Below are 27,504 nucleotides of genomic sequence, written 5' to 3' on the forward strand. Positions count from 1 at the left end.
TTGGACCTTTTAAGGCCTGGACTTGAGTCTTAGATGAAATTAACTATTCTTGAGCAGTGTCTATGTCATTGTGGGTTCTGCTGATGAGTGGGGGAGGGGAGAAAGAGAATGAACTTAAAGCAGTGATTAAGAGGAGATTCTGTTCATTCTGTTCACGGAGCTCATCACCAGCTACGCACATTTAGATTCAATCTGATTTTGAAGCCTTAAGTTACTTGGCTTTTTATTTTCTAAAATCTTTTTTTATATTTTTATTTATTGAAAATTATCATTTAATGTATTTTGATGATTGTCCTTCCTTTTCTCCAGCTACTCCCATATCTTCCCCTCTCCCTACTCATCCACTTCATAATCTCTTTCTCTCTTTCTTAAAAAGCAAGAGCAAAAACAGTTCTCTTGCTCACTCGCTCTCTCTCAAACACACACACTTACATACACATACACACTTACACAAACATTCATACACACACTCGCACACACTCCTACACACACATTACACACACACACTTATACACACATTCACACACACTCATACACACATTCACACACACTTATACACACACTCACACACACACAGACTTAAACACACACTCACATACTCACACACACAGACTTAAAAACACACTCACACACATTCACACACACACACTCACACACACTTACACACACACCCCATACTGTACTCCATCACACCATGGAATCTGATTTGTGTCGACCAACTACTTCTAGTCATGGGGCCCACCCTGGAGTGTGGTTGACATACTTTAGCTCTAGAGCAAATAACTCCTTTCAATGATTTGCATTGTTTTATTCATTGACACTCTATTGGGGAAAAAACAAACAAACTGGTATCTCCTCTCCAGCAGCTACCAGTTGCAAATAGCTTCTTAGTTAGGGGTGGAACTTTGTGTCCACCCAGTTTTAGTGTTGGAATTTGTCTAGCTTGAACCTATGCAGGTATTGTGCCTGCTGTCATAGTTGTTATGAATTCAGTTTTCTCATGAATGGAAGACACTGTTTCCTTGAGGTCATTCATTCCTCTGGATCTTTCTGTCTCTTCCTCCTCCACGTATCTCCCTTAGCCTTTAGGGGAGGAGCCTGATAAGACATTACATTTACAGCTGAGTGCTCCAAAGTTTCTGCTCTCTGCATATTGTCCAGTTCTGGGTCCCAGTATTAATTACCATCTGCTGCAAGAAGAAGTCTCTGAAGTTGGGTGAGCAATGTGCTCATCCATGAATATTGCTGTATTCCACTAAGTCATTTATTGCTGTGTTCATTTAGCAGAACAGTTGTATGCGGTTTTTCATAGGTAGAGGTTTTGAACCATTTTAGATTTTAGATTGTAAAAAGTGAAAGCAAGCCAACTTTATAGGGAAAATTTATGTAAGGCTGGAGCTAATTATTCTGGCGGAAATCCAGCAGAATATTGTAAAATATTACTGATCCCCCACAGGCTGATGTTTCTGTACCATAAAGAACTTTAGGTGTAGGGAAAAGTCTTTTTTTTCAGTTATTTTCATGATTTTATTCATTGAAATATCCAGTTTGTAACATGTTAAAAAACAAGCAGAACTTTTTCCTACGTTTTGTCCAATAGAAGCTTGTATAAAAATAACATTCTTCTTAAAGATCAACTAAATAAGTGTTTTTTTGGTAATGATATCCAGATATACAATGATGTGATGTATACTGAGTTATTATTTAATATACTTAGCTTCAGATACGTTTACACTGAATGTGTATTCTAGGGAGTGATAAGAGAGAGATGCTTCCTCAGTCCTTATTGTTCACTGATATCATCTCCTCTCTACTAGAACAGAACTATGCCCTGAAAATGACCTCATGGTCTGTCTTGCCCAGGAATCTGGCTCAGTAAGTTTCTTAAATCCATGCTGGGAAAAAAATGCTGAATAGTTCATAAAACACGCATTCAATTACACAGAGAGATCATTTAATTCCCAGACAATACACAAAGACTGGGTAAAAGAGAACAGAGAGCTGCTACCATACAGAGTAACATAATCAGAAGTTAACCATGAAAAATGAAGTGGAGGCCATACTGCGGAAAGGCTCACGTCTCAGAAGAGCATTTAGAGGGAGAAATTATTGAAGAACCTCGAAGTAAAATGATCAAAGCGTCTTTTAGAGCCAGAACTCGATTGGAGTAGTGTAGAGAGTGAATCTGATAGGAGAGGGCTGGATATGGGGGAAATTGCAAAGGTCCAGTGATCTCCATGCTCAGCTGATCACCAGTACCTCCGGCAAGATACCACATGGACCCATGGACCCTGCTCTATATCTGCAAATAGACTCTGATGAGAAATCAGAAATCAAAGCTTCCCAAGTAACCCATATCAACTAGGCATATGAACATCCAGACTGGGTACTGTGATATTTTAAGGATAGAAACTGAGGGTCTGCCTTGGTTCTGGGGCAATGATTTCCTTCACCTTAGTTCATGTGAACTCCCAATGGCATTTGTCATTCACAGGCATGAAGTTAACATAGGAAAGCATAAGGCACATAAGAGGAAGCATTAATGATGAAACTCCTATGTTCATTCTTGGGCTTACATGCTCTGGGTCTGTTTGCTCTGCCCAGCCCATCTGCCACAGAGAACCAAGACTACCTCCAGGTACCAGAAACTCAAGAAGAGCAACACAACACAAAGGAATCAGATGACATTGAAGATGATCTGGCATTCTGGAACAAACCATCTTTGTTCACGCCTGAATCTAGACTGGAAACTCTTAGACACATGGAAAAACAGCGAAAAGCCCAAGATAAGTTAAGGTATGCATTTTTCCTATAACTGAGTGAATCAATCTCAAGTGGACTCTATATTCTCTCCATTGCACATGCTATACTTATTGTCTGTGCCAAACCATTATTAACTATCATGTATGAATCTTGCCTTTTCCAAATATAGCTTTTTGTTGAATTTTATTGGCTGACATCATTTACATAAAAATAGAAGTTTAGAACACCATGAATTATGACATTTGAGACAGAGTTTTGTTTTGTTTCCTTTTAGTTACTTTACATACCAGAAATAGTATGATCTAGGTATAGTGGAAATTAGTAAAACTCCCAGGCTGGGGCTTCTACCCCACCTTGATCATTGATTTAGCAGATGAAAGATACATAAGGCCTTTATATTTTCATATGCCCTAAGCAGCACAAAAGCTGGGCAGCTCCCTTCAAGCTATTAGAATCTATTTCCCTATCAATAACTCCACCTTATTACTTACTATTTACTATGTTCCATCTGAGCTGCTCTTAACCCTGATTGGGCAGCACTTAGGACCACACTCTCTTGACCCTTATCCCATGACTACTTCCTTCCTTCCTTCCTTCCTTCCTTCCTTCCTTCATCTTCCTCTTCCTCCTCCTCTTCTTCTTTTTCTCCTGGTCCTTCCCAACCCAAGCCCGTGAAACTTCAACCCTACCTATGTCTCTTCTGCCCAGCTATTGGCTGTTGGCATCTTCATTCACCAATCACAATTGACTGGGACCAGGGTCACTCAGTGCCTTAAGTACAGACTCTATTGTCTTTGGCATAACCAGTCTTGGGGGCCCCATCTTAGCATTAGTGTGCAGGCAGCATTAGGCCAACCCACTACACCTAGGTTAGAAGCACAACTGAAGACTCAAAGAGAAAGATTATTTTGTGGGATGAATGAACATTTTTCGTCTGTTTGTTAATCTGCAAAATGAAGAATTAGAATTAGCTTCACTAAGCTTTTTATTCTCATGGTACAACTTTCCTGAACATTTCACAGGACAATGCCACTTTAAGAGCTTAGATTTAATTTCGCTACTTGCTAATTGCTAGAATCCCTAGGCAATGCTTTTGGTCCACAGCACCTTTCCAGAAATAGGCTCTATTTCTTTCCATTCCATGTCAAGACTGGAATCTACGATGTAAAATACTTGGAATTCGTGAGCTTGAGAATGTCATCAGTTAGTTCTGAAATGGTTGTCTACATGACAAGGAGATTTATAAAAAACAGTGTGTTTTCTATGATTATCAATAGAAAGCAAGAAACTGAATCGAAAAACTTCCAAAGTCTTTACCGCTTCCATAAAATGTTCTTTCCTAATTAGAGAGAGAAATGCAGAATGTGGTGACTTGTTCCAGGCCACATAGTGCCTTAAGAAGAGCAGAAGAGCAGCATTAGAAAATGAGCGTTCATGTCCTGACACCCCACCACTCTGTGATGCTTGCAAGGAGAACCTAACTGGTCCTATTCTGCTAAGCAAAACAAATCACCCATCATAGCACTCCACAGTGGGCTTTTTGTTTGTTTGTTTTGATAAAGGCAGATAAGCCAACAAACATGAAGGTTCTATACAGATTTAAGAGCCCTTTGAAATATAAATTCTATGTGTTTGTAGACTTACAGTATTCCTGACATATGTATTCTTGCTCCTGAGTATGTATTGTTTGTGTTTATATATGTGTACAATATAATATGTTTATGTAATAAGTAATTTATATCATACTAAGCCTAGAACCAGGAGGAAGATTTTTCCCCTAACACCTTAAAAGTACAGCTGCATTGCTTGGAGTGTCAGTCATGATCTTTAGCCTGTCCCCTTTGTATACATAGTTATTTTATTAGCTGAGAGAAAACAGTAACAAAGGCCAGCCTTTTGTCCTATGTGAACTCTTGTTCACACTGAGCATAGTGAAGCTCTGTGTTTCCAGATCCCCTCTCTGTCCTAAGTCACTCAAATAGCTTGATCAGATCGGGTGGCTCAGTTAACGTTGGAAAGAATGTAAGATTAAGACAATAAAGTCAACGAACACACAATCCCTATTTAAAGACTGTAGAAGTTCAAGGCACATGGTTACCTATGGTTACATCATCCTTCCTTGTGTCCACATCTGCCTATTCACATGTTCAAATGTTATCTGCAGTAAAGAAAACCATGTGCTGACCTTTTGCTCTGCACAGTCTGTTTTCCTCAGTTCACCTATGCCACCATTCATCATGGTGAAAAGGAACAAACTTGGTTTGCTCCACGCTTTCTCTCCTTTCCCTGTAACTGTGTAAATCACTTTTAACCTCTGAGTAAATCAACCTGTAACATGGTTTGAGTTTGATAAAAAAGTGGTCGGGGACCAGCCTCAGTGGTCGAGCACTTTCCTGGCATATGCACATCCTTGATTTAACCCACAGCACTATACACACACACACACACACACACACACACACACACACACACACAAAACCCTAAACTTTAGTGGTACATATTTGCTTGCGAGATACACCATCAACATTTTTTTCCATCAGTGTGTAAAGAGAAAACACATTTTTTAGCAGCTGTGAGCTTCTTTCCAATGTTACATACCACAGTAGAGCCAATCAGTCCTCCACTGATAGAGAGTCTGAGCAGTTCTGGACGTGCCACTGGAAATGATGCTGTGAGGAATGTCAGTTTACACATTCCTGATGCACCAGTATTTTTATTTCCACAGGATAGATTTCACTTGTATTTCAAAAATGGTAATTTCAACCAACGCAGAAGCTCTATACACACGTGGAGAATTGACAGTTATCTGAGTAAACCATGCATAAAATAGACTCATTTAAATATTCATGAGTATTTCATGAAAAGGAGTTTACTTCCCCAATTCAAATTCCCTGGCAAATTGTTTTGGTCTTTGGAGATACAAATATAACCAAGTAAAACTTGGTGCAGTTTTTAGCAAGGAATAAAGAATTAAGGGGACAGACTCTCAATGAGCTGTGAGTATGGTAACAAATGCCTGATTAAATGTCTAAAAATGTTTATGATTTGTGATTAAGTATCTAAAAGTAACATGAAGATGTATTAATAACATTTATCCTCTCTTTATTTCCCTTGTCTGCCCCTTGGTCTCTCCCATCACCCTCACTAAACCTTAAGTGAAAAGAAAAAGAAAGTGAAACCACCCCGCACTTTGATTACAGAAGATGGGAAAGTCCTGAATGTCAACGAAGCCAAGTAAGTGAGGCCAAGTAGAGACACTGCTCTTGGAGCACACACTGCTCTGGCCTCAGCCACAGGCTTGGTTTGACTAGAACATGTTGACCCCTGTGAAGGAGTTTGAGGAGTGTACCATAATGTCATTTTAGGCATGATTGAAGGCTAGACATCTCTATTTCTAGTGTACAGTTCTCCTGGTTTCTAGAAAACAATCCTGGCATATGGAAATCTTAGTTATCCGTGCATCCCATGAAATCTTGGACCATATACAGTTTTATGCCTGAAAACTGTCACTGCGTCATTGTCCTGTTTATGATATTTTCTTTGAAACTCTGCCACAAGCAGTCTAGCTAAAAACACTGAGACATTTCCTTCACATCTACATTTTCCCTGGAACACATCTAGAAAGGATTCACAAGCTAGGGAAAGGCATTGCTAAAAATACCTCAGAGAGAGAGAGAGGGAGAGAGAAAGAGGGAGAGAGAGAGAGAAAGAGAGAGAGAGAGAGAGAGAGAGAGAGAGAGAGAGAGAGAGGAAAATCCTTAAGTCTCATAATACCTGAGCTACCCTGTCTGTCTGTCTGTCTGAAAGCTGAGAATTAGTAAGCATACCCACAGTGCCTTTTATAATCTCAATACAAATAACAAGCCTATAGGCTAAATCTCATTAGCTTCATTTCATTACTCAAAGTCCATTTATTGCCATCATTTCATTTGCTATGTCATTACCACAACAAAGACAATTTAGAGGCATCCCAGGCACATCTCATCTTCACAGAAAGCATGCTTGGCAGACAGAATATCAGCTCCTTAGGTCAGCAGTATGGTCATGCGGTTAAGCTGATGCATCTGACTTGTCCACACTGGCCCAGTTGTAATGATGTCCACAACTGAGGCTCCAGCTTCCCACATAGGAATGCAGCTCCAGACAGTAGGTCAGGTACAGCATATGCAGCAGTGCACGTGGAAGGAGCCACATTCACCACATCTGAAGGTCCCAATGGGAAGACAATTTATCTTCAGCTTCAACAGGGAAGGGAGACTCCCAGAGCCATAAGTATTCTGAGAGAGTGCACCATTCTTCCTGCCACGCTAACCGCCGTTCCCCCCCCCCCCCTTCCCTGAAGCCAGTTTTCTTAAAAGTCTCTACAGGAAATTACTCTTCATTGCCCTTTAGTCCCTCAAGGTCTTGGACATCCCTCCTTCTTCATGTGCCAGGTCATCTGTCCTCATTCCCTTATATTCCCTTATATCTATCCCAGTTTCTTTTCCCCCTGTTTCTTTCTACCATTTACCTCTATCTTCTGGAGCTTAAAGATCCATCACCAGCATCACTCCCTACATAGACGCTTTGTATCTATATTTAGTGACTAGGACCAGAGATTCTGCTTCCACTGTTGACCACATTCTTACTCCTCACTAATTTCTAGTAAAATTATAACCCACAGCAACATGGTGTCTATCTGACTCCCTCTCCCTAAAATCCACTAGTGTTTGTAGAATGTTCACCCCCCTTTTAGTCTTCTACTTAAGCCCACCCAGTTTCCTAACCACCTGCCCTCTCAGCTCAAGTAAGGTCCTAACACCTAGACCACAATTTGTCTACCGCATCAACCCCATCCTCTGTCCTGGTGACCTATGATCTGTTTTTCTCCCTTCAGCTCAGCCATATCATTCTCCTTTCAACCTTCTATTTGCTGCCATGTCCTGAGCCTTAACCTCGTCAACTCACTGACCATCATTCCCAGTGTCTCAAACTCCCTCCACTCTAGCAGTCAGGCTCCATCCGCACAGAAACCCACTCACTCTATAGCTCTGTTCATTGTCCTCACACTGGGTTCTCTTGCTGCTTTGGATCTTATATCCCTCACAGAAACTCATCCTCAGCTGACTCCTCAACTCCCATCTTTCCCTCTGTCCACCATCCCCAAGCCACAGATCCCGGCATTGTTTAATCTTGCGCATCCTCCTCTGCTCAGTGTGTGTGCACTAAAGCATCTACCTTTACCCACTGCCCTTGATGTAGGTGCAGGTACCACAGGTCTCAAGTCACCTGTGGTTCTCCTGTACTGTCACTGTGAACATTTGCTCAGTCACTTGCAGGCAAAGGTCACACCTCTTCCTCTTCCTCATCTCCAGCACTGTCTTAAGTACCCATTGACTTAACCAAAGACCTTGTTTCTTTATTCACTGGAACAACAAAATCAACCAGGCATCTTGTGTTTCCTGTGGTAGACATTATTCTCCTGCTGTGATGGTTCTGCTGTCAAAACTCAGCCCCCTTGCTAGCTCACTATCCAGCTTCTTTAACTATCCAAGACTTAGCTTCCCAGGGTCCTCTGCTCTCGTCATCATTCCTTGCCACTTCACTGGACCAACAGCACTAGCATACCAGCATATTTTAGTAACTTTAATATTAAAGAACAAAACTAAGACGTGCCCCCTCTCCCCACTTCTCCAGTTTCTGTCAGCTTCTTCTTCTCTGCCTTAAGCTGCAGCCAAATTTCTTAGCAGGCTTGTCAGTACTCAGCCTTTGACGTTTTACTTCATATTTCATCTTGAAGCCACTTCTGAATATTGCATTATCCAAAAACTTCCTTTAGTCGAATCATTTGCACAGTGATCATTCATAGCCCAGGTGTCATCTTATTCTACCTTGGGAACTTGGATGGAACAGAGAGTCTCCTGCTTGTTAAAGCAGGCTCTTGCTATTATATTTGGATAGATCTTCTGCTATGAGCTTTAGTTTCTTAGCTGTCCCTGTTTTTGTCCTGTATTTTCTGGGCCACAACTTCATTAAATCCTATGACTTTTCTAAGTACAGAGAAGGACAGTGGGTACAAAGTCTTCCACCCCTAACCAAGCAGCTATTTGCAGTTGATACCCGCTAGGAGAGGAAAAATCAGTTTTCTCCAATGGAGTGGCCCTGGATGTGTCAATCACACTCCAGGACATGCCCTGTGCTCAGAAATAGTTAACCAACACAAAATAGACTCCATGCTTTTACTGTTGTTACTATGGCTTTTTTACCCCTGTTTTGTTTTAGAGAGAGAGAGAGAGAGAGAGAGAGAGAGAGAGAGAGAGAGAGAGAGAGAGAGAGAGAACGAACATGGGGGAGAAAATAATGAAAAAATTAAATGTAGCAAAAGCAAATACCAAATCTCATGTAGTCTCACTTTGCCTACAGTGTTCACATTACTCAGAACAAAGTTCTGCCTCTTCCCTGAGTTCAAGGCTTCTAGATTCATAGCTCGGTGGCGTTAGTTTGTTGACCTACATGATTGAAGAACAACAACTGCTTTCCAGCTCCCTACATTCTCCTCTCCATCCCCCACCCAGACATCCTTACCTCCCACTGTCTCCATCTCAGTAACAATTATCTACCCATTGGCACTAAAACCCAAATCCCTTGATTCAGGATTCTCCTCTCCCTGGCTTTTATTAGTGATCTCCATATGCTTTTATATCAACATTACCAGAGTCCAACTATTCATCAACTCCTCCACTTCTATCTTAGGGTGAGTCAATGTTGCCTTTTACCTAGAAAGTTCAATGACTTGCTAAGAGTCTCTGTGATTCATCTTTTGGCATGCTTTGCTATTCTCAGATGAATAAAGGAGTCAGTTCAGAAAGGACACAAATGTTGCTTTTTTTTTTTTAAGAGAAACTCCTGGAAAGTGCCTACAACACATTCCTTTATCTCCCAACCTTGGTGCAAGGGAGGATGAGAAATGCTGTTTTTATTTGGTATAACCACCGACTTCATGGGATTCTATTACTAGAGATAAAGTAGGAACCTAACTGGTGATCTTTGACCCAGAACAAACCTCTAAAGTTAGTTTTAAGTAACATAGAAGGAGAGTTCAGATTGGCAGACTATAGAATTGTGGGATAAACAATCAGTGCAGAGAGGATAATACATAGAAGGCTCCCAAGAGATAAGGCGTGCATGGCTTGTTTGAGACCCCATAGAACCCTATATGGTTAGATTGTTTGGAACAACAAGAGTCCCTGCTGCAGTAGACTTGTGGTGAATAGCCAAATGTAAAGGTTAGTTTGTATTTCCCAAACAATTGTTTAATTGTTAGATTATACAGATTACAGTTTGATAAGCTAGTTGTTTAAAATGAAACTGACAAAGTAATTCTATGGAATATGCTGGCATCAAGGCAGTTACATTTAGGGCTCAGCCAGGGGATATAGCTGAAGGGTCAGGGGCTTTGGCTCTTACCTATCTAGATTTCTTTGACTTTTCTCCGAGCATGTCCTTTTCTGAGAACCTCTGCTTCTCTATAAAATAGACTTCATAAACTGCTAGCTGTATCTCAGCTTTTCCCACTTTGGGAAGGATGGCAATAAGAAAGGAGATGGGGGAAAATGTGGCAAGCAAAAAAAGGAAGGAAGGATGCTGGGAGTTGAGGAGTAGGACTTTGGAAGCACAGCACACAGAGGCAGCATGTGTGTCCCCAGAAAGAACTCCATGCTGGGTTCTAGCAGAGGCAACTGAAATGCGAGAGAGCACTTCAGCCACCAGGTGTCTCCGTCTCTGCACCAAAGCCTTACATGTCACTAAAGTCAGTAAAAGTACATTTATCCATAGACTTTCTGGGCTTCTTTTTAAAAAAATTTAATCAGCATAGATGTCTTACTGTCTGATAAGTGAAAATAAGTTTCTCATTGAGGATTTTTATATACTTGTTGTCTTTTATTTTGATTATATGATAATTATATGATATTATGTGATATCTTCATATAACCAATATACTAAAGCCACCTTTCTCCCCCCCCCCCCCCCCGCCTGGCCCATATCCCCAAATGCATCCTTTTTAGACTTGATTTCTCTTTGAAAGATGATGAGAAACACAATCAGATCATCCTGGACCTGGCTGTCTATAGGTAAAGCATTTTTATTATATATTCATCTCATGGCCTTCCCATCAGATCTCTTTCTAAATAGCAACCCCCTGAGTTCTGTAACACAGAGATGGAACTTGGTTCGCTGTTTCCAAGAGTTCAAATGCTCACCGTAATTTTTAAAACAGATTTTTTTTTTTTACTTTTTTATGTATAAATGCTTGCCTGCATGGATGTATATATACCATGAACAAGCCTGGGGCCCACAGACGGCCAAAAGAGGGCACTGGAGTCTCTGGAGCTGGAGTCTCAGGCAGTCACGAGCCTTTGTGCTTGAAACTTGAACTCAGCTCCTCTTGCAAAATCAACAAGCATTCTTAGCCACTGAGCCATCTCTGCATCCGTCACTGTAAAGTTAAACACACAAAGATGAAAGGGGAGGGGGGAATCAATTACCCCAGACAGAGCCCCATGGCTATGAAAACTCAAACCCTACAGACAGGGTTAAAATGATTCTCAGAGCTATACTGCTTTCTGATATGCACACCCCAGGCTCCCTTTGCTTCTAGGCTGTTACTCTGATGGACCTCTTTGTTTTACAAAACACTATGACAGAAGAATGAGCCTTGGTTTAAGCCTCAGTGTAGGGGACTGCCAGGGCCAGGAAGTAGGAGTGGATGGGTTGGTAAGCAGGGGGAGGGGAGAGGGCTAGGGAGTTTTGGAGGGGAAACCAGGAAAGGGGATAACATTTGAAATGTAAATAAAGAAATACCTAATAAAAAAAATGAGCCTTGGGTGGTGAGCCTTCTCTGCCTCATTCCATCTTAGAGCCCATGATCACAAGATGTCCTCTGCTCCAAGATCCCCACATTATGACTGGTGGTTTTCAGTTGTACTTTATTCCAGCAGACAGGCATGACCACAGTAGCAAAGTGACATGTTTGCCCCTCCTAGTGATGGCAGAGCATTATTACTCGCTCTAAAGGTGCTGGGTTTTAAGCCTCAACACTCTGCCTGTATTATCACCTACCCTTCCTATAACACGAATCTGAAGGTGTCCAGGTCACTCCATTTCATTGCTTGATAGTGTTAGATTTGACCCACTGGCCCAATGACTTCTGATCATTGTGTGCCTCATTTCATTTGTACTCACTTCCCTGTGCCTATGTCATTGTCATGGTTAATATCTCTGTCCTTCAGCCTCTGATGAGATGTCATCTTTTTTTTTTTTTCATAGCAGCCTTATTTATTTATTTATTTTTATTAGGTATTTTCCTCATTTACATTTTCAATGCTATCCCAAAAGTCTCCCATACCCACCCCACCCCCCAATTCCCTACCCACCCACTCCCCCTTCTTGGCCCTGGGGTTCCCCTGTACTGGGGCATATAAAGTTTGCAAGTCCAGTGGGCCTCTCTTTGCAGTGATGGCCGACTAGGCCATCTTTTGATACATATGCAGCTAGAGACAAGAGCTCCGGGGTACTGGTTAGTTCATCATGTTGTTCCACCTATAGGGTTGCAGTTCCCTTTAGCTCCTTGGGTAATTTCTCTAGCTCCATCCAATAGCTGACTGTGATCATCCACTTCTGTGTTTGCTAGGCCGAGATGTCATCTTATAAGAGAGGACCTGCCCACTTTTTGAGAAGGACAGAGCCTGCCTTTCCCCAGAACTTCTACCACTCCTTGTCCTTCACTTGCTTTCTGATAAAGTCTACATTTCCTTGTGTCTTAAAATTCTGATGTCAACATTCATTGGGCCGTACCTCTCCAGGACCTCAAATAGTAGCACATGCCTAGGAGGAGGACCACAGATGCAGTGAATGAATGAGTGAAGGAATAGCAATAATGAAGTCCATGGACATATCCAGGCATGCTCCAGTAAAAGCCAGTGTGTTGTTAATGACTTCTTACATGCTCTTGGTTACATTCCATTTTACAGTAGCCATGGAAGGTGAGCGAGACAGTTTTTTTTCTATAATGATCTAAGAGAAGGCATGTTTTCAGAGAGTGACTTCTCTCAACATAAACAGTAACTGATGAAGCCAGAACAGAATTGTCCAGGTCTTCTTCCAACTTTGCTTTTATAAATGTGGCAAAAATACACATAACATAAAATGCACTGTAATATATATAAAGAACTCAAGAAGGTGGACTCCAGAAAATCAAATAACCCCATTAAAAAATGGGGCTCAGAACTGAACAAAGAATTCTCACCTGAGGAATACCGAATGGCAGAGAAGCACCTGAAAAAATGATCAACATCCTTAATAATCAGGGAAATGCAAATCAAAACAACCCTGAGATTCCACCTCACACCAGTCAGAATGGCTAAGATCAAAAATTCAGGTGACAGCAGATGCTGGCGAGGATGTGGAGAAAGAGGAACACTCCTCCATTGTTGGTGGGATTGCAAGCTTGTACAACCACTCTGGAAATCAGTCTGGTGGTTCCTCAGAAAAATTGGACATAGTACTACCGGAGGATCCAGCAATACCTCTCCTGGGCATATATCCAGAAGATGTCCCAACCGGTAAAAAGGACACATGCTCCACTATGTTCATAGCAGCCCTATTTATAATAGCCAGAAGCTGGAAAGAACCCAGATGTCCCTCAACAGAGGAATGGATACAGAAATTATGGTACATTTACACAATGGAGTACTACTCAGCTATTAAAAAGAATGAATTTATGAAATTCCTAGCCAAATGGATGGACCTGGAGGGCATCATCTTGAGTGAAGTAACACAATCACAAAAGAACTCACACAATATGTATTCACTGATAAGTGGATATTAGCCCAAAACTTAGGATACCCAAGATATAAGATACAATTTACTAAACGCATGAAACTCAAGAAGAATGAAGACCAAAGTGTGGACACTGTGCCCCTTCTTAGAATTGGGAACAAAACACCCAGGGAAAGAGTTACAGAGACAAAGTTCGTAGCTGTGATGAAAGGATGGACCATTTAGAGACTGCCGTATCCAGGGATCCATCCCATAAGCAGCTTCTAAACGCTGACACCATTGCATACACTAGCAAGATTTTGCTGAAAGGACCCAAATATAGCTGTCTCTTGTGAGACGATGCCGGGGCCTAGCAAACACAGGAGTGGATGTTCACAGTCAGCTATTGGATGTATCACAGGGCTCCCAATGGAGAAGCTAGAGAAAGTACCCAAGGAGCTAAAGGGATCTGCAACCCTATTGTCGGAACAACATGATGTACGAACCAGAACCCCGGAGCTCTTGTCTCTAGCTGCATATGTATCGAAAGATGGCCTAGTCGGCCATCACTGGAAAGAGAGGCCCATTGGACTTGCAAACTTTATATGCCCCAATATAGGGGAATGCCAGGGCCAAAAGAATGGGAATGGGTGGGTAGGGAAGTGGGGGGCGCTATGGGGGACTTTTGGGATAGCATTGGAAATGTAACTGAGGAAAATATGTAATAAAAATATTAAAAATTAAAAAAAAATGCACCGTGCCAAGACATTTTGGAGTATACAATTCAGTAGCACTTGGTAAATTCACAATGCGGTCTAGCCATATGACAGCGTCACCTCAACCCTATATCCACCAAGCCTTCATCATTTCTTCCTCCTCCTGGTCATCACTCATGTAAGATCTGTATCCTTAAATAAGCACACAGTAGAAATTTTATATAGATGGCGTCACACAAAGCATGGCCTCTGTCTGACAGTTTTCACTTACCATAATGACTTCATGGCTTATCCACTTTCCTATGTGTTAGAATTCCCTTCCTTTTTATGGTTACATAATATTCCATGGTATGGGTATTCTACACATTGTTTATTTTGTAAGTTATAGGTGTTTGTGCTCCTTCCACTTTGGCTGTGATGAGTGGTAGTTACTCTTAAATGCTCTTCTTTTTCCCCACTATGTTCTTGCCTACCACCTACTCTACTCCATTCTCTGCCTACTCGATGCCTGCCCCGCCCTGCCTTTGAAGGAAACTCCATCTTTCCCTCACTGGTTTCATCTCATCTATTCTTACAGCCCTCCAGCCTCCATTTCTGTTTTATTTTTGTTTTTTTTTTTGGTTTTGGTTTTTGGATTTTTTGGTGGGGGTAGGGTGGGGGGGAGTATTCATGGTTCCACCCTTTTCAGTCTATCTCATATTACTGAGATTATTTCTGACGTTTGAATTGCACTAAAATCCCTTACTATCTGTTGACACATGTGACTATAGGTGAAATTCAACCCATGTGTCATGGATTACTCTGTCTTTATTCAAAAGTACTTACAGAATGTCTCCTCTGCAAAAGGCATGAAGAACTTGTCACCCACATATTTCAGATGTTCATGGCTCTCTTTTATCTATACAAGAGACAGGGGACACAGGCACTAAACAATCAGACTCCTCGTGAGTTACTACAGAGGGAGAAAGGCTATGTGCAGGACAGTAAGCTAGAAAGAGAGCACGGGGATCCAGAATGCCAGTATGTGGGGCTGGTGATTGACAGTGGGGTGGCCAGTGAAACTTGTTGACCTAAGCAATGGAAACAAGGAGATGAGAAGTAGTTTACCCTATAAAGTACTGGTAGGAAAAAAAAAAAAGCAGACAGAGGAAGACCTTGAAAGCAGAAGCAGATAAATACATGAGAAGCCTTAGAGTGGTGGAGGACTGTCTTCTTGTTAATATTATGACTTAAATGTGGATGATGTAATACTAAATTAACATGAACAGTCTAAGGGACACAACTCATGTGCCTTCAGAGCATTTTGGAGGTCAGGGTGTTCTTCATTGTACAGAGGAAAACACAGGCTGAGAGGAGTTCATATATGTGGTCTAATGACTTGAAGCAGGAATCTGTGGAGTGAATTTCTCAGAATCCTATCTAACCCTAAAGCCTACCAGCCCCCCTAAAGTCCACCAGCACCCCCTTGGATGACCCTCCCTGTCTTAAAATTTGTGGTTTTTGAATCATTGCTCAAAATCATTTTTTAAAATATAGCTACTCGGCAACACTTATTTTGATGTGTGGTGTGAAATCTGAAGGACCTTGGTTGGCTGCCATCCCTGTTCAGTAGCTTGTCCCTTCTGGGGAAAGGAACTGCCCTTCCAGCAGCACTGGTCCAATGCAGCTGTGCAACAGCTGCAGGGCATCAGAAGCATCCAAAGAGCAGAGCCAGTGGCTGTTGGCCCAGAGTGTGGTGGATTCAGCATTCCCTGCCGCTGAAATCCTGGGGGCTTAAAATAAAATATTCATGGAAGAACATGACAAGCCATTTTTCCTTTTGCAAACCTCTGGCATTTCAGACCTAATATATTTTTGGGCTAGGGGCAATCAATGCCAAGTGTACTCATACGTCTAAAAATGAAATTGCTGAAATATTGAATTTCCTCTGGACTAGGACTAATTTGAGGCTAGTATTTTAGGGACAGTTTAGTGCAGACGTTTAAAAGTTTCTTCATCTTAGGTGGTCTTGTAAGCATGTCTTCATGTTTTTACTTTTTTGAGCTGAATGGATTTTTTTTTTGACAATTACAAGATGTGGTATGCTTGATTTTGAAGGTACATGGATACCTCTTTGATTGAGGTTGATGTGCAGCCAACTTACGTTCGAGTAATGGTCAAAGGAAAGGTAGGCATAACTGTCGAATATTGCCATTTTTAAAGATAAGTCTTGATGTTAGCCATGTGGTCCCAGTTTTAAAAAATTCTAATTGGAAAAACTAGAAACCCAGATAGTGCACTGTTTGATGGGCATGTCCTTCCACACCACAAGGATGGTATGCAGTAGACATGGCTGTGACCTCCACAATCTCAGGAACATGAGTGCCTTAAACCTGCACCTGCTGTGCTGTAATTTTTCTAAGAAGTTCATAGCATGGCTGCAAAGTTCAATTGAATGACTATTCTAAATGATCACCCAGTTCATTCATGGAAACTATAATTTTATCACTTTGAACGAGGATTTTTTTTCCCTGATTCTGAGTATGCATTCGAGTTAGCCCAGAGAGACATTAAAATGGAAGTATATTGATGCTTTGTCTATAAGTGATCTTTCCACCCTAGGTGTACTCATGAACACTTCACTGATTGTGGCTTGTGAATACTCTTTAGATTGCACATAAAATCAGCTAACATGGTTCATGTATATGAAGAATAGATTTTAGAATATATTTTAATGTATTTAAACAGTTTTCTTAATTTAACATGTGTGTGATGAATTTGTAATGAAAATAGCCCTTGAGGTGGGCTTTTATAATATGCCCCTGTTTTTCGTCCCTTTCTTCTCATTTCCAGCCATTTCAACTTGCCCTTTCTACAGAGGTCCAGCCTGACCGCAGCTCTGCTAAAAGGTCCCAGACAACAGGACATTTGCTGATCTGCATGCCCAAGGTAGAAAATGGCAGTTGGACAAACTTTATGTTTGAGTGTGTTGGTTTCTGAAAGAGTGTGACTTGTGGCTAACAATGATTTCTGATCAGGGTGACATTACTTGAGAGAAGCAGAAATACTCTCACATCTGCTCATGTACAAGGAAAAAGGCCCCTGAGAAGAAACTGCTGAGAAGAAACACTGGGGTGTGACTGGAGCTCTAGGTGACTTCCAAAGTTGACCAGCTCTGCAGACCAGAGTCGGGGTAGCACTTGGAGAGATAGATCGCATGGTTCTTCTAAGTGAGACTGGTCCTGATCATCCTGTCTGCTGCCTGGAAGTCTAGCTGGCCTTGATGCTCTAAAGATACTGCATTTCTAAGCATTCAGCTTAATCATTTTGTAACTTTTGGAAAGTTACCAATACCTCCAGGCTTCTAGTTCTTATAATTTTTAAAATCATAAATGTGAACAGAACTCACAATATAGATAGTACTCCATGATCTTAGTAATATAATTTTTATAATACAATATACATATTAATTTTCCTTAAACTTTATTCATTTAGGGGAAAGCAGTTGATACACTCTTTGTATTTTCATATGGAATTGAATCACATTGATTCAGTTCAGTATGTTTAATACCTGACTAGTATCAACTGCTGGCTTAAAGATGAATATGAAACTTTAGATCTTTACTGATTTTAATGGGGAGAGATAATTATAAGCATATAACTTTACTACAGTCTGAGAAGAATTCATGGAAACATGGTAGAAATAGTGGAGTTACTGAATAGTATGGTAGAGCAGAGATGTATAACCATTTATGAATGGTCAATTGAATGTGATTCGTGGAAACAGAACAACTAAATATCAAGAAGTCAAGAAAGGTAAAAACCGTATGGAACCAGAAAGCAAGTCTGTGTCAGATTACTTTCAGACAAACTTCTCTTATCAGATGAGTACAGGAACTAACCAGCACACTTCTTGCCTACCCACCCCCACCTCACATGAAATAGAAATGAGCAGAAATCAAAGACACGGGGAGAGAATCTGTTATCACCTTGGAACAAAATCCCTTCAGAATAAGTGGTCCAATTAAATGAAGAGAGCCCATTTAGTTTCGATTAGCCTCAATCTGAAAGATGAAACCAATGTGGCCAAAGGTAGGATGCCATTTTATTGACCTCTCTCATTACACCTCATCCTTTGAGCTAGGGTAGAGTTACCTTCTTCAGTGACCCTTAGGCTTCCAGAAGAGTAATAGATAAACCAGCAACAGGCTTCCTTTGCCAGGGAAAGAAAGGATAATGAGGAGTGGGTGTCTGCAAGGAAGTATATAAATTTGATTAACCAATAAGGCTTTCATAATGATTAAATAGAACTTCATTTTTCATAGCCAATTTCCCGACAGATTGACCAAAGGTAACCAATTATGTATTTTTATTCTGAGGAAAAAAATAAAAAGAAAAATGTGTTGTCAGAAAATAGCAAACAGTACTGTGAGGATCATGTGGTCCTTGGTGGCCGTAGCAAATTAAAGGAGTGTGCCTATATTAACTAGAACGTATCTACAGGGAAATCTGAAAGAACACATAATTACCTCCACACTCATTACAGACATTTGTGTGACACCATGAGCATCAACTCCCCTCAACCTCCACCCGTTTATTTGGAAACTTCCAGTGTAACTGACAAGGCGAAGGTGAAATCATAACTGCTATTCTTAAAGGGAAAGCTAGAGACATGACTCGGTCCCTTGTTCAGGTTGGCAGGCAATGGAACCAAAAAGTCTCTGTTGTCACTACTTATGAGGGTCTTAAATAAACACTTCCTCTTGTTTACATTGCCTTTTGTGATGGTAGTTTTTGTTATCATTGTTGTTTGGGGAGTAAGTCTTACTTGTATGACCCAATGAGACTTAAATTCTGGATCTTTTTACCCTTGCCTCCTGAGGAGTAGGATTTTTTCTTGTTTTCAAAGATGCCTAAATGTTTCATGATAAAAATCACAGCAAATGGCTTCTTTAGAGAAGAGTAGAGGTGAGATGATGCAGGCAGACCATGTAGAGCTGGTTCTGGTTTGTCTTCAGTAGTAAACTTAGTGTTTTCTTTGAAGGATTGTCTTTTAAAAATCATGGGAAGGGCAAACACATATAGACCAGCCACCTTCTGTCACTGGTGAGAGAAGGCCTGACATCAGACTTCTGAGAATAAAGAACTCATGCCTAAAATTAGTGCTTTATTATTCTTAAGCATATAAACTTGACAACAATTATTTTTTCTAAAAATCATCCAATGCTGATAAATAGAACTAACTTCATTTATATCATGATTAAAGTCAGTGCTACTTAAAGCTAACACCTTCATAATGTTCCCTCTCACTGAAACGTTTAAAGTAGTGATCTTGAGTCCAGAGAGATATATCCTGTGTCTGAATTTGCTGGCTTACTCAGTAGTTGCGTGAGTCTGGCATGCATTATAATTACTAAGGAAAACCCTTGGAGTATTAAAACATATTGTAAGAACCTCAGTATATATCCAAGAGCAAACTGAATAAATTCTATAGATCTATATCATATCTATTGTATATTCATACACAGGTATATGTATGCACATTTGGCAAGGGGTAGACAAGCCTGGAGGACATTATGCTAAGTGAGACAAGCCAGGCACAGAAAGAATATATACAAACTTAATTCTATGTTTCTGAAAATCAAATATACAGAGGGAATGAGGAGGAATAGGGAGGTCTGAGAACAGAGTAGAATAAGTGTAGGGCAATAAAGTCTAGAGAGTCAATTTACAACACAGGAACTAGTGTTAGGAACTTTGCATATGAGATCTACACTGTATGAGCAGGCCGTAGTTGCTCTTGCCTTGAAGGGTAACTCTGAGATGATGGATACGCTTGTTTTACTGCGCTGCCCTTCTCGCTGTCTACTGTGTGCTGAAGGTCGTTTACGCCTTCGATATGTACAGTATATTTCATTGATAAAAGGAATGCATACAATTAGGATTCTCTGGGTCTTAAATAACAGACAATTCTGACTCAAAGAGGTTGCATAGTTAGTAAAAATACATCGTCTTACCTAAAAACTAAAAAAAAAAATCAATCCAGTCAGAGGCAGCATTTCAATTTATTTGTGGAAGAGTATTGTCAGCATGTTAAGCAAACTAGGATTCCCAGGAATACCTAACAAAGTCTTCAACATCTTATATTACTTAGATAGTCTGAGTGAAATTGTGAGTCTATCGTGAGTTGATATTCAGTAGGTCTGTCTGTGGTGCATTGTAAAGAACACTGTGAAAGACTGACCCTGCTTGATTGGGCCTGGATGGACAACATAACATGTGGATTTGTGGGAATTTGGTGATGAAATTTGCATCCGTTTTTTTTTTTCCAGAACACAACATTTTCATTGAGTAGACAACACCATGATATTCCTTTTTTTTTTTTTTTTTCTCAGTTTGTAGGACTTGAATGTAGGTCTTGGTACATACATGATAGGCAGTGGCTCCCCCATTGAACCACATACCCTGACTCCTTTTTCTACTTTTTTACACCGAGGCAGAGTCTCACTACGTGTCCTTGTCTGTCTTTGAACTCACTATGTGTCTTAGAAAAGCTTTGAACTTGCAATCCTTCTGCCTCAGTCTCCTGAGATGCTGCAATATGGAACCATGCCACCATGTGCGGGCAGCTACAAATTAGACACATTACTTTCATGATGTCAAAATGATATTTTTCTCTTTTCTCAGAATCTCAGATCTGTACAGAGTGTTGACCAGTAGGTAAATTGACCAGTTCAGGTCTGGTCCCATCACATAAGTCAAGGTTAAATTTTCTGTTGCTAACATCAGTGGGTGTTCCCAGTCCCCAGCCCCTAGCCCCCAGCCCCCAGCCCCCAGCCCCCAGCCCCCAGCCCCCAGCCCCCGGCCCCCAGCCCCCAGCCCCCAGCCCCCAGCCCTCAGCTCAGCTTTGCGATCCTGCTTTGGCTGTCAGAGCCATCTGGAAATGTCCCACACCAGCTACACAGTCTGTGCTAGTTATGTAAGCTACTCTGGGTTGCAGATGTTCAGGTTACAACCCTGTGCATGCTACCAGACTTCTGATTCTGTTCTTCATCTTTATATCTTACATTATGATCACCATATCTCCAGCATGCTGTGTTGTATCATACCTCCTGTGTAATCAAAGGCTGCTATTTGGTTAAAAGTGGTTCATGGGGTTGTAGGTGATGAGACCCTCTGACTGTTCACAAAAGCAGCATCAGGCAGTGGACAATAGAGTGGGAAACTCATTTCCCAGGCTTCTCTGGCTTGTCCACTGCTTGGTGAGATTTTTTCCTGGCTTCCAGAACTTTGTTCATCAGCCTTTGCTTTGTGAGTGATGGAAACAGAATCTCAGTCATCAGGGACCATGTCTTTATTACATTGGATATATCCAGTCAAGACTGATGTTGTCATCTGTCCAATAAAGCCTGGACAGGTATATATATATGTATATGTATATGTATATGTATATGTATATGTATATGTATATGTATATGTATATGTATATGTATATGTATATGTATATGTATATGTATATGTATATGTATATGTATATATATATGTACATGAATGAAGTAATTGAATTTGAATATTTAAAATATTCATCTCCCCTAATTATCAATAATCTCCAGCTGTTTCACATTTTTCCATTCGTATTATGTCTAGAATAAGCCTATCAGATTCTGCCTCTAAAGCAAGCCCACTGTAATTACTGTTGCCATCTATGTAGATACAATGGAATGCAATAGTTAAAGGCACAGGCTCTGGAGCTAGAGAACTTGAATCAAATCTTCTTACTTTTACTTAGCATCTGTATTACCTCTAGAAAATCAACTCATCTATGCTGCTAATGTATCATTTATAAAATGATCATAATAGTTCAGTCTTAAAAAGGTTGTAAGCATGACGTATGGTGTACATTGATTAAAAAACAAAGCGATTGAACAGTGTTTAGGATATAATGCCTATTTGTATTGAGACATACATGATTTTAATTAATATTGTTTGTTACTATTAATATTGTCTTGAAATATTAGTTCATATTGTTTTGTAATCATCTGTTTTAGCTAGGGCTTTACTGCTATGAAAAGACACAATGAGTATAGCAAACATTTAGTTGGAGATGGCTTACATTTTCAGAGGTTTAGTCCATTACTCATCAGGGTGGAAGCATGGCAGCTTGCAGGCAGACAGGACGCTGATGGAGCAAAAAGTTCTACATCTTGATCTGAAGACAGCAGAAGGAGACTCTGTGCTATACTAGATATAGCTTGAGCATAGAAGACCTCAAAGTGCACCCTCACAGTGACACACTTCCTCTAACAAGGCCACACCTAGTCCAAGAAGAACACATCTTCTAACAGTGCCACTCTCTGTGGCCAAACATTCAAATACTTGAATCTATAGGAACCATACCCTATTCAAACCCCCAAATTATCTTAACTCCTTCCCTGGGGCTATAACAGAATGCCTAGTGATGGGTGAGATTGACTCATAACTCTAATTCTAGAAGAACAAACAGTATAATGCAAAAATCTGACAAGGATCCCCTGGGTAGATCCCAATGTCATACATGGAGTGGAGTGGAGGGTCCATGGGATTGGACACAGAGAGAGATGAACAGACTACTAGGGAAAAGAGAATCAGTAATAATGGGAAAAGGTTTATAGCTTGCCCATTTATAACAGACTGCCCTTGGGGACAAATCTACTTCATAAGACTTGCATGATCCCTTCACAGGGCCTTCTCCAGTCACCTTCCAAAAAGCCTCATCTCTTAAAGGCTTTACCACTTCCCATGTCATTGCACTGGACAATAAGCTTTGATTGGGACAACCACATCTAAGCCATGGCAATATTTTAGATTTAGCTGAGTTTGTAGATTTTATGGGGGTGGGGTAAATAGGTTTGTTTACATTCTTAAAACCTGAAATACAATAACATACTCCCCTGTTGTAACACGATGTCCCTCAGACAGTTTTATCTTGTACTTATTTTCTCTATACAGTCATTGTACATTTGTAAGTTTGTTTGCAGATATATAATTTTAATTGCTATTTTGAATGAGGCAATTCTGCACATTACCTAAAGCCCATGCTTGTCCTTCAGCCTGGTCTTTGGATGTATCACTAAACCCAGTAATATGAATATGATAGTCTCTTTACTAATTTTCCTAGGGACATTGGGTATGTGATCTCACCATGGTCTAGCTTCCCAAGATTTAACTGAATTTTTGCGTGCACTGAGAGGGCTTGCTCATGTGAATCAGGTTGAACTGATTCATTAGCTAAACTCCCATCTCGATTCTCAACTGACAAGTTACAGGAACACTCCATGCTTCATGATTTCCTTTGGGATTTCCTTCAGAATAATTAACTGAGATTAAGGAAGTTGCTGTTGGAACTGAACAGCAGATTGCCTTTCCTTTTGGTTAGAGAACATGTTGTTTGACTCTGCTTACACCAGACACAGGAGATGAAGTTCACATATTAAAGCCAATAGAACAGACCATAATTGTGTAAAAGCCAGACAACCTTCTTCCATATTAGTAAGGCAAATGTTTCTCCACTCAACTATGCAAGTTTTGTAGCCCGAATAGACTCACTCTGGTTGTTATGTGGGCCTGGAGTGCCCCTTGTCACCTCCCCAGGCTTGTCTATTGCATCCAAAGTGCTGCTTTTATATTTCTCAGTCTGAACTCATTCCAGAAGCTTCCATCCCTGAAAAATGGAAACATGGAAAGGTTATCTCTATCCACTTCAGTCCTTCTACTCCTTCTTTCTGGTTGTACAACCCTGTAGTCTTTTCAACTCCTTTCCTCCAAGGGGCACTAGATCCTATTTCAACTCAAGTGTCAAAGAGAAACTTCTCTCTCTTTGGCAATTCTATTTCTCTGTACTGTTTCATTGAAGTTTGTTTATCTGGATCTTATACTAAAAAAACATCCTGGAAACACCTCCTTTCTAAAAACAAAAAGAAAGACAATGAAAAACACCTTCCCCTTCATTTATTGCCCAGATCTGCTTTATTATAAGACTCTTAAAATGAACATCTTTTCTTTATATACTGTATTTTCATTAATTAAATGTGTTTTCTGTGCTGGTTAATTCTAAATGTCAACTTGACACAATTGAAAATCATCTGGAAAGAGAGCCTTATTGAGGAATTATGTAAATCAGGTTGGCCTATGAGCATGTCTGTCCAGAGCTCTCTTGATTAATTGATAAAGGATAATCTAGCATACTATAAACAGCATCTTTCCCTAGGCAGGGGTACTAAACAATGTAAGAAAGGAGCAAACTAGTCGAGAGTAATCAAACAAGCAAAGATAGATTCTGTCTGTGCTCTTGACTGGAATGTGAGGTTACTAGTTTTTTGTATTCCTGCTTGACTTCCTTGAAATTATAGAAAATAAATTGAAATTGCAAGCCAAATAAACCTCATTTATGTTGCTTTTTGTCCTAGCATTTTATCACAGCAATAGAAATTAGAAGATTATTTTATAACTCCATGCATATATACAATGCATTCTGATTACTCTCATAGTATACCCTCTCTTAACTACCCAACCTTGTCAACAATCCTCCATTTACAACTTTTATTTCCCTTTTGTTTTGTTTTGTGACCCAATAGATGTAATTAACTTGGACCTTCTTGTCTTGTGACCACAGGTATGGAACTATCCTGTGGAGCCTGATGGACTTATCAGTATAAATAAATCTGAAGTTAATAGCCCCAGAATCCATTAGTAGCCAAATAGTACAGCGGGGAGAGGTGTTGCTTCAAAAGCCCTCCCCCTATCCATTATTAGCTATTGGTTGGTACAGTATTGTGATTTACCATTGCATGATAGTTCAGCTATTGTAAGTTCATGATTGAATGTCTGTGTCATGCCTAGAAAATAGCACCCTACTGCCCTTCTCCCTTCCTTCTGTCTCTTGTGTTCTTTTGCCCCATCTTCTGTGATAGTACTGAGGCTAAACTGGACGACATAAATGTTCAGGGCCGAGCATTCAGTTGCACCTTATTTTCAGCACACTGAGCAGCCAAGAGCTCATTATTAAGACCATTCACTGTAAAGAGAGAATTTTCTGATTAGGCCAAGAATAGCCATTATAGTTTGATTCAATATCCATTTAGCTAAATGATGGTATTTGGTTCCGCTCTAGGGTCTATGGTCTTCACAAGCATAGTTTTTTTTTTTATCAGGATTACATACCTGACATGAATTCCCATCAGCAAAGTGTTCTTTGATTCCAGTAAGAGAGCTGTTGTTTTCTGCCTTGTTGGTTGAATCACTATTGTAGTAGTAGGCACATCTTGCCTGGGTTAGAACTATAGTTCATAGAACCACTTGTTAAGACCCCTGATGCCTTTTCTCTCCCAGTATCAGCATTATGAAAGCTAATGAGAAAGGAGGAAGCTTTTAGCTCAGGGCTTGGCTTTTGTGTTTTTTGACCAAGATGTATGGTGTTTTCAGCAGTACAGCCTTACCTCATTCTAATGAATAACCAAGAAGAATGACAAGAGGTTATATTTTTAAAGATCTCTAGAGAACCTATGACCAATAAAAAGCAACCCAAACAAACAACATATCTGATTATGTGGAGGGGCCTGTTTAATAACCCATGGCTTCTAGGGTTAGTGCAATCCAATCATACAATATAACTTTTCTAGTCTATTTTTTGTTTTAATTTATATTTTAATCAGCCTACAAATAAAATGTTTCCCTGTATTTTTTACATATAATCTTCATTTTTTTAAAGAAATTTTATACTCATGTTCACAGGCTGTCTAGCCTTAAGGCCAGGTACAAAAGATCAGCATTAGAAATGGGGTTTTCATAGCTCAGGAGTTGGGGTTTGGGAGGCAAAACGTGGAGTTACAGAAGCAGAACGTAAGCATAACAAGTTGATTATAACAACCTCCTGAAACAAAGACATGGTTGCAGTGTGGCCCTAGCAAGATAGTCCTAACAAGATGGCCAATAACAACCTTTGAAACAAAGGCATGGTTGCTGTTTCCTGGAATAGGCAGCACAGAACCATCTGTATATAACCTTTATTTTAATAAACCACCTTCTTCTCCCCATATTGCCTCAAACCTACATACCTGCTGAATCCCATCTACCTCCAGTCCCCTTGTTCCATCTACCTAACCCCACTGTCTTAAGGTATTCACCACCCAATAGCCCCTTTCTGTTTTCCTGGCTTCTTGGGGAGCTCCAGGTTCAGCATACAGATCTAAAGAGTCGAAGTGACAATCACATTAGACAAAGAACATGTGGCATTTGTCTTTCTGGGTCTTTACTCGGTGGATTTTTAAAAAATAGTTCCCGCACTTGGCCTTCAAATTTCACCTTTACTTATAGCTGAATAGAATTCCATTGTGTATACACAGCACATTATCATTATTCATTCTTCCACTGATGGACATCTAGGCTGATTACATTTCTTAGCTGTTATTCATAGAACAGCAATGAATGTGGATAAGCAAGTATTTTTGTAGTAGGGTATAGAGTCCTTTGGGTATATGCCCAGAAGCGATATAGAATGGCCACATGATGGTTTTATTTTTAGCCTTTGGAAAACCACCATACTGAATTCCATAATCATTGCAGCAGTGAACAAAGGTTCTTCTTTGCCCACACCCACGCCATCATTGCTGTCACTTGATTTCTTCATGTATTTTCTCGCATTCTCTCAGACCAACTCTGATAAGACATCATTTCCCCAGCTCCCCTCCCCTGAAACCTCTGAGGTTTCCAGTTAATCTCCATTTTTACCTCCTGTGGCCATCTCTCACCCTATGCTCATCTGACATTTGTCCTGTGACCATCTCTCACCCTCTGCTCATCTGACATTTGTGCAGAGTTTTGATTGTTTGTTTTTGCTTTTTCATCAAACATCCCTCTCCTTTATTTTCATTATGTCACTCTCATGGGATATCTCCCTCTGTCACTAGATGATTCTGGTTCCTGGGTGTATTTGGACAGTATAAATTATATGCTTCTTTCTCATACCAAGGCCAGAGAGTGGAAATGTTCAATTTAGCTTTGGGACAAGTTCTGTTCTCTATATTCAGTATATGTATGATCTCCTGACTTTAAAAGTCACCAGAACTCCATCATCTGATAGTTTCCAGTGAATAGGAAGGAGCAACAATCATTGTGAGGAGAGTTGAAATCTTAATAGAATCAGTACCTAAGGATATAATAAACAATTTCTGTCCACTGATCCAGAGGGAAGGCTGAAGAAAAACTTTGTATT

The 27,504-nt window shown here is 40.3% G+C and overlaps 1 protein-coding gene across 3 annotated transcripts in view; it reads left to right on the forward strand.

Moving 5' to 3' along the window:
- The window catches only part of Dnaaf11 (dynein axonemal assembly factor 11), a 114,399-nt gene that overhangs the window by 42,582 nt on the left and 44,313 nt on the right, over positions 1 to 27,504 (forward strand). For all 3 annotated transcript variants that reach the window (XM_021183663.2, XM_085831627.1, XM_085831628.1), the window contains exons 6-10: positions 2,605 to 2,796; positions 5,920 to 5,997; positions 10,809 to 10,874; positions 16,374 to 16,443; positions 17,109 to 17,204. In XM_021183663.2, the coding sequence (XP_021039322.1) occupies positions 2,605 to 2,796; positions 5,920 to 5,997; positions 10,809 to 10,874; positions 16,374 to 16,443; positions 17,109 to 17,204 (502 nt within the window). The remainder of the gene's footprint in view (positions 1 to 2,604; positions 2,797 to 5,919; positions 5,998 to 10,808; positions 10,875 to 16,373; positions 16,444 to 17,108; positions 17,205 to 27,504) is intronic.

The sequence above is a fragment of the Mus caroli genome, unplaced genomic scaffold, assembly GCF_978045245.1.
Source record: "Mus caroli unplaced genomic scaffold, Mus_caroli_1 scaffold_16, whole genome shotgun sequence".
NCBI lineage: Eukaryota > Metazoa > Chordata > Mammalia > Rodentia > Muridae > Mus > Mus caroli.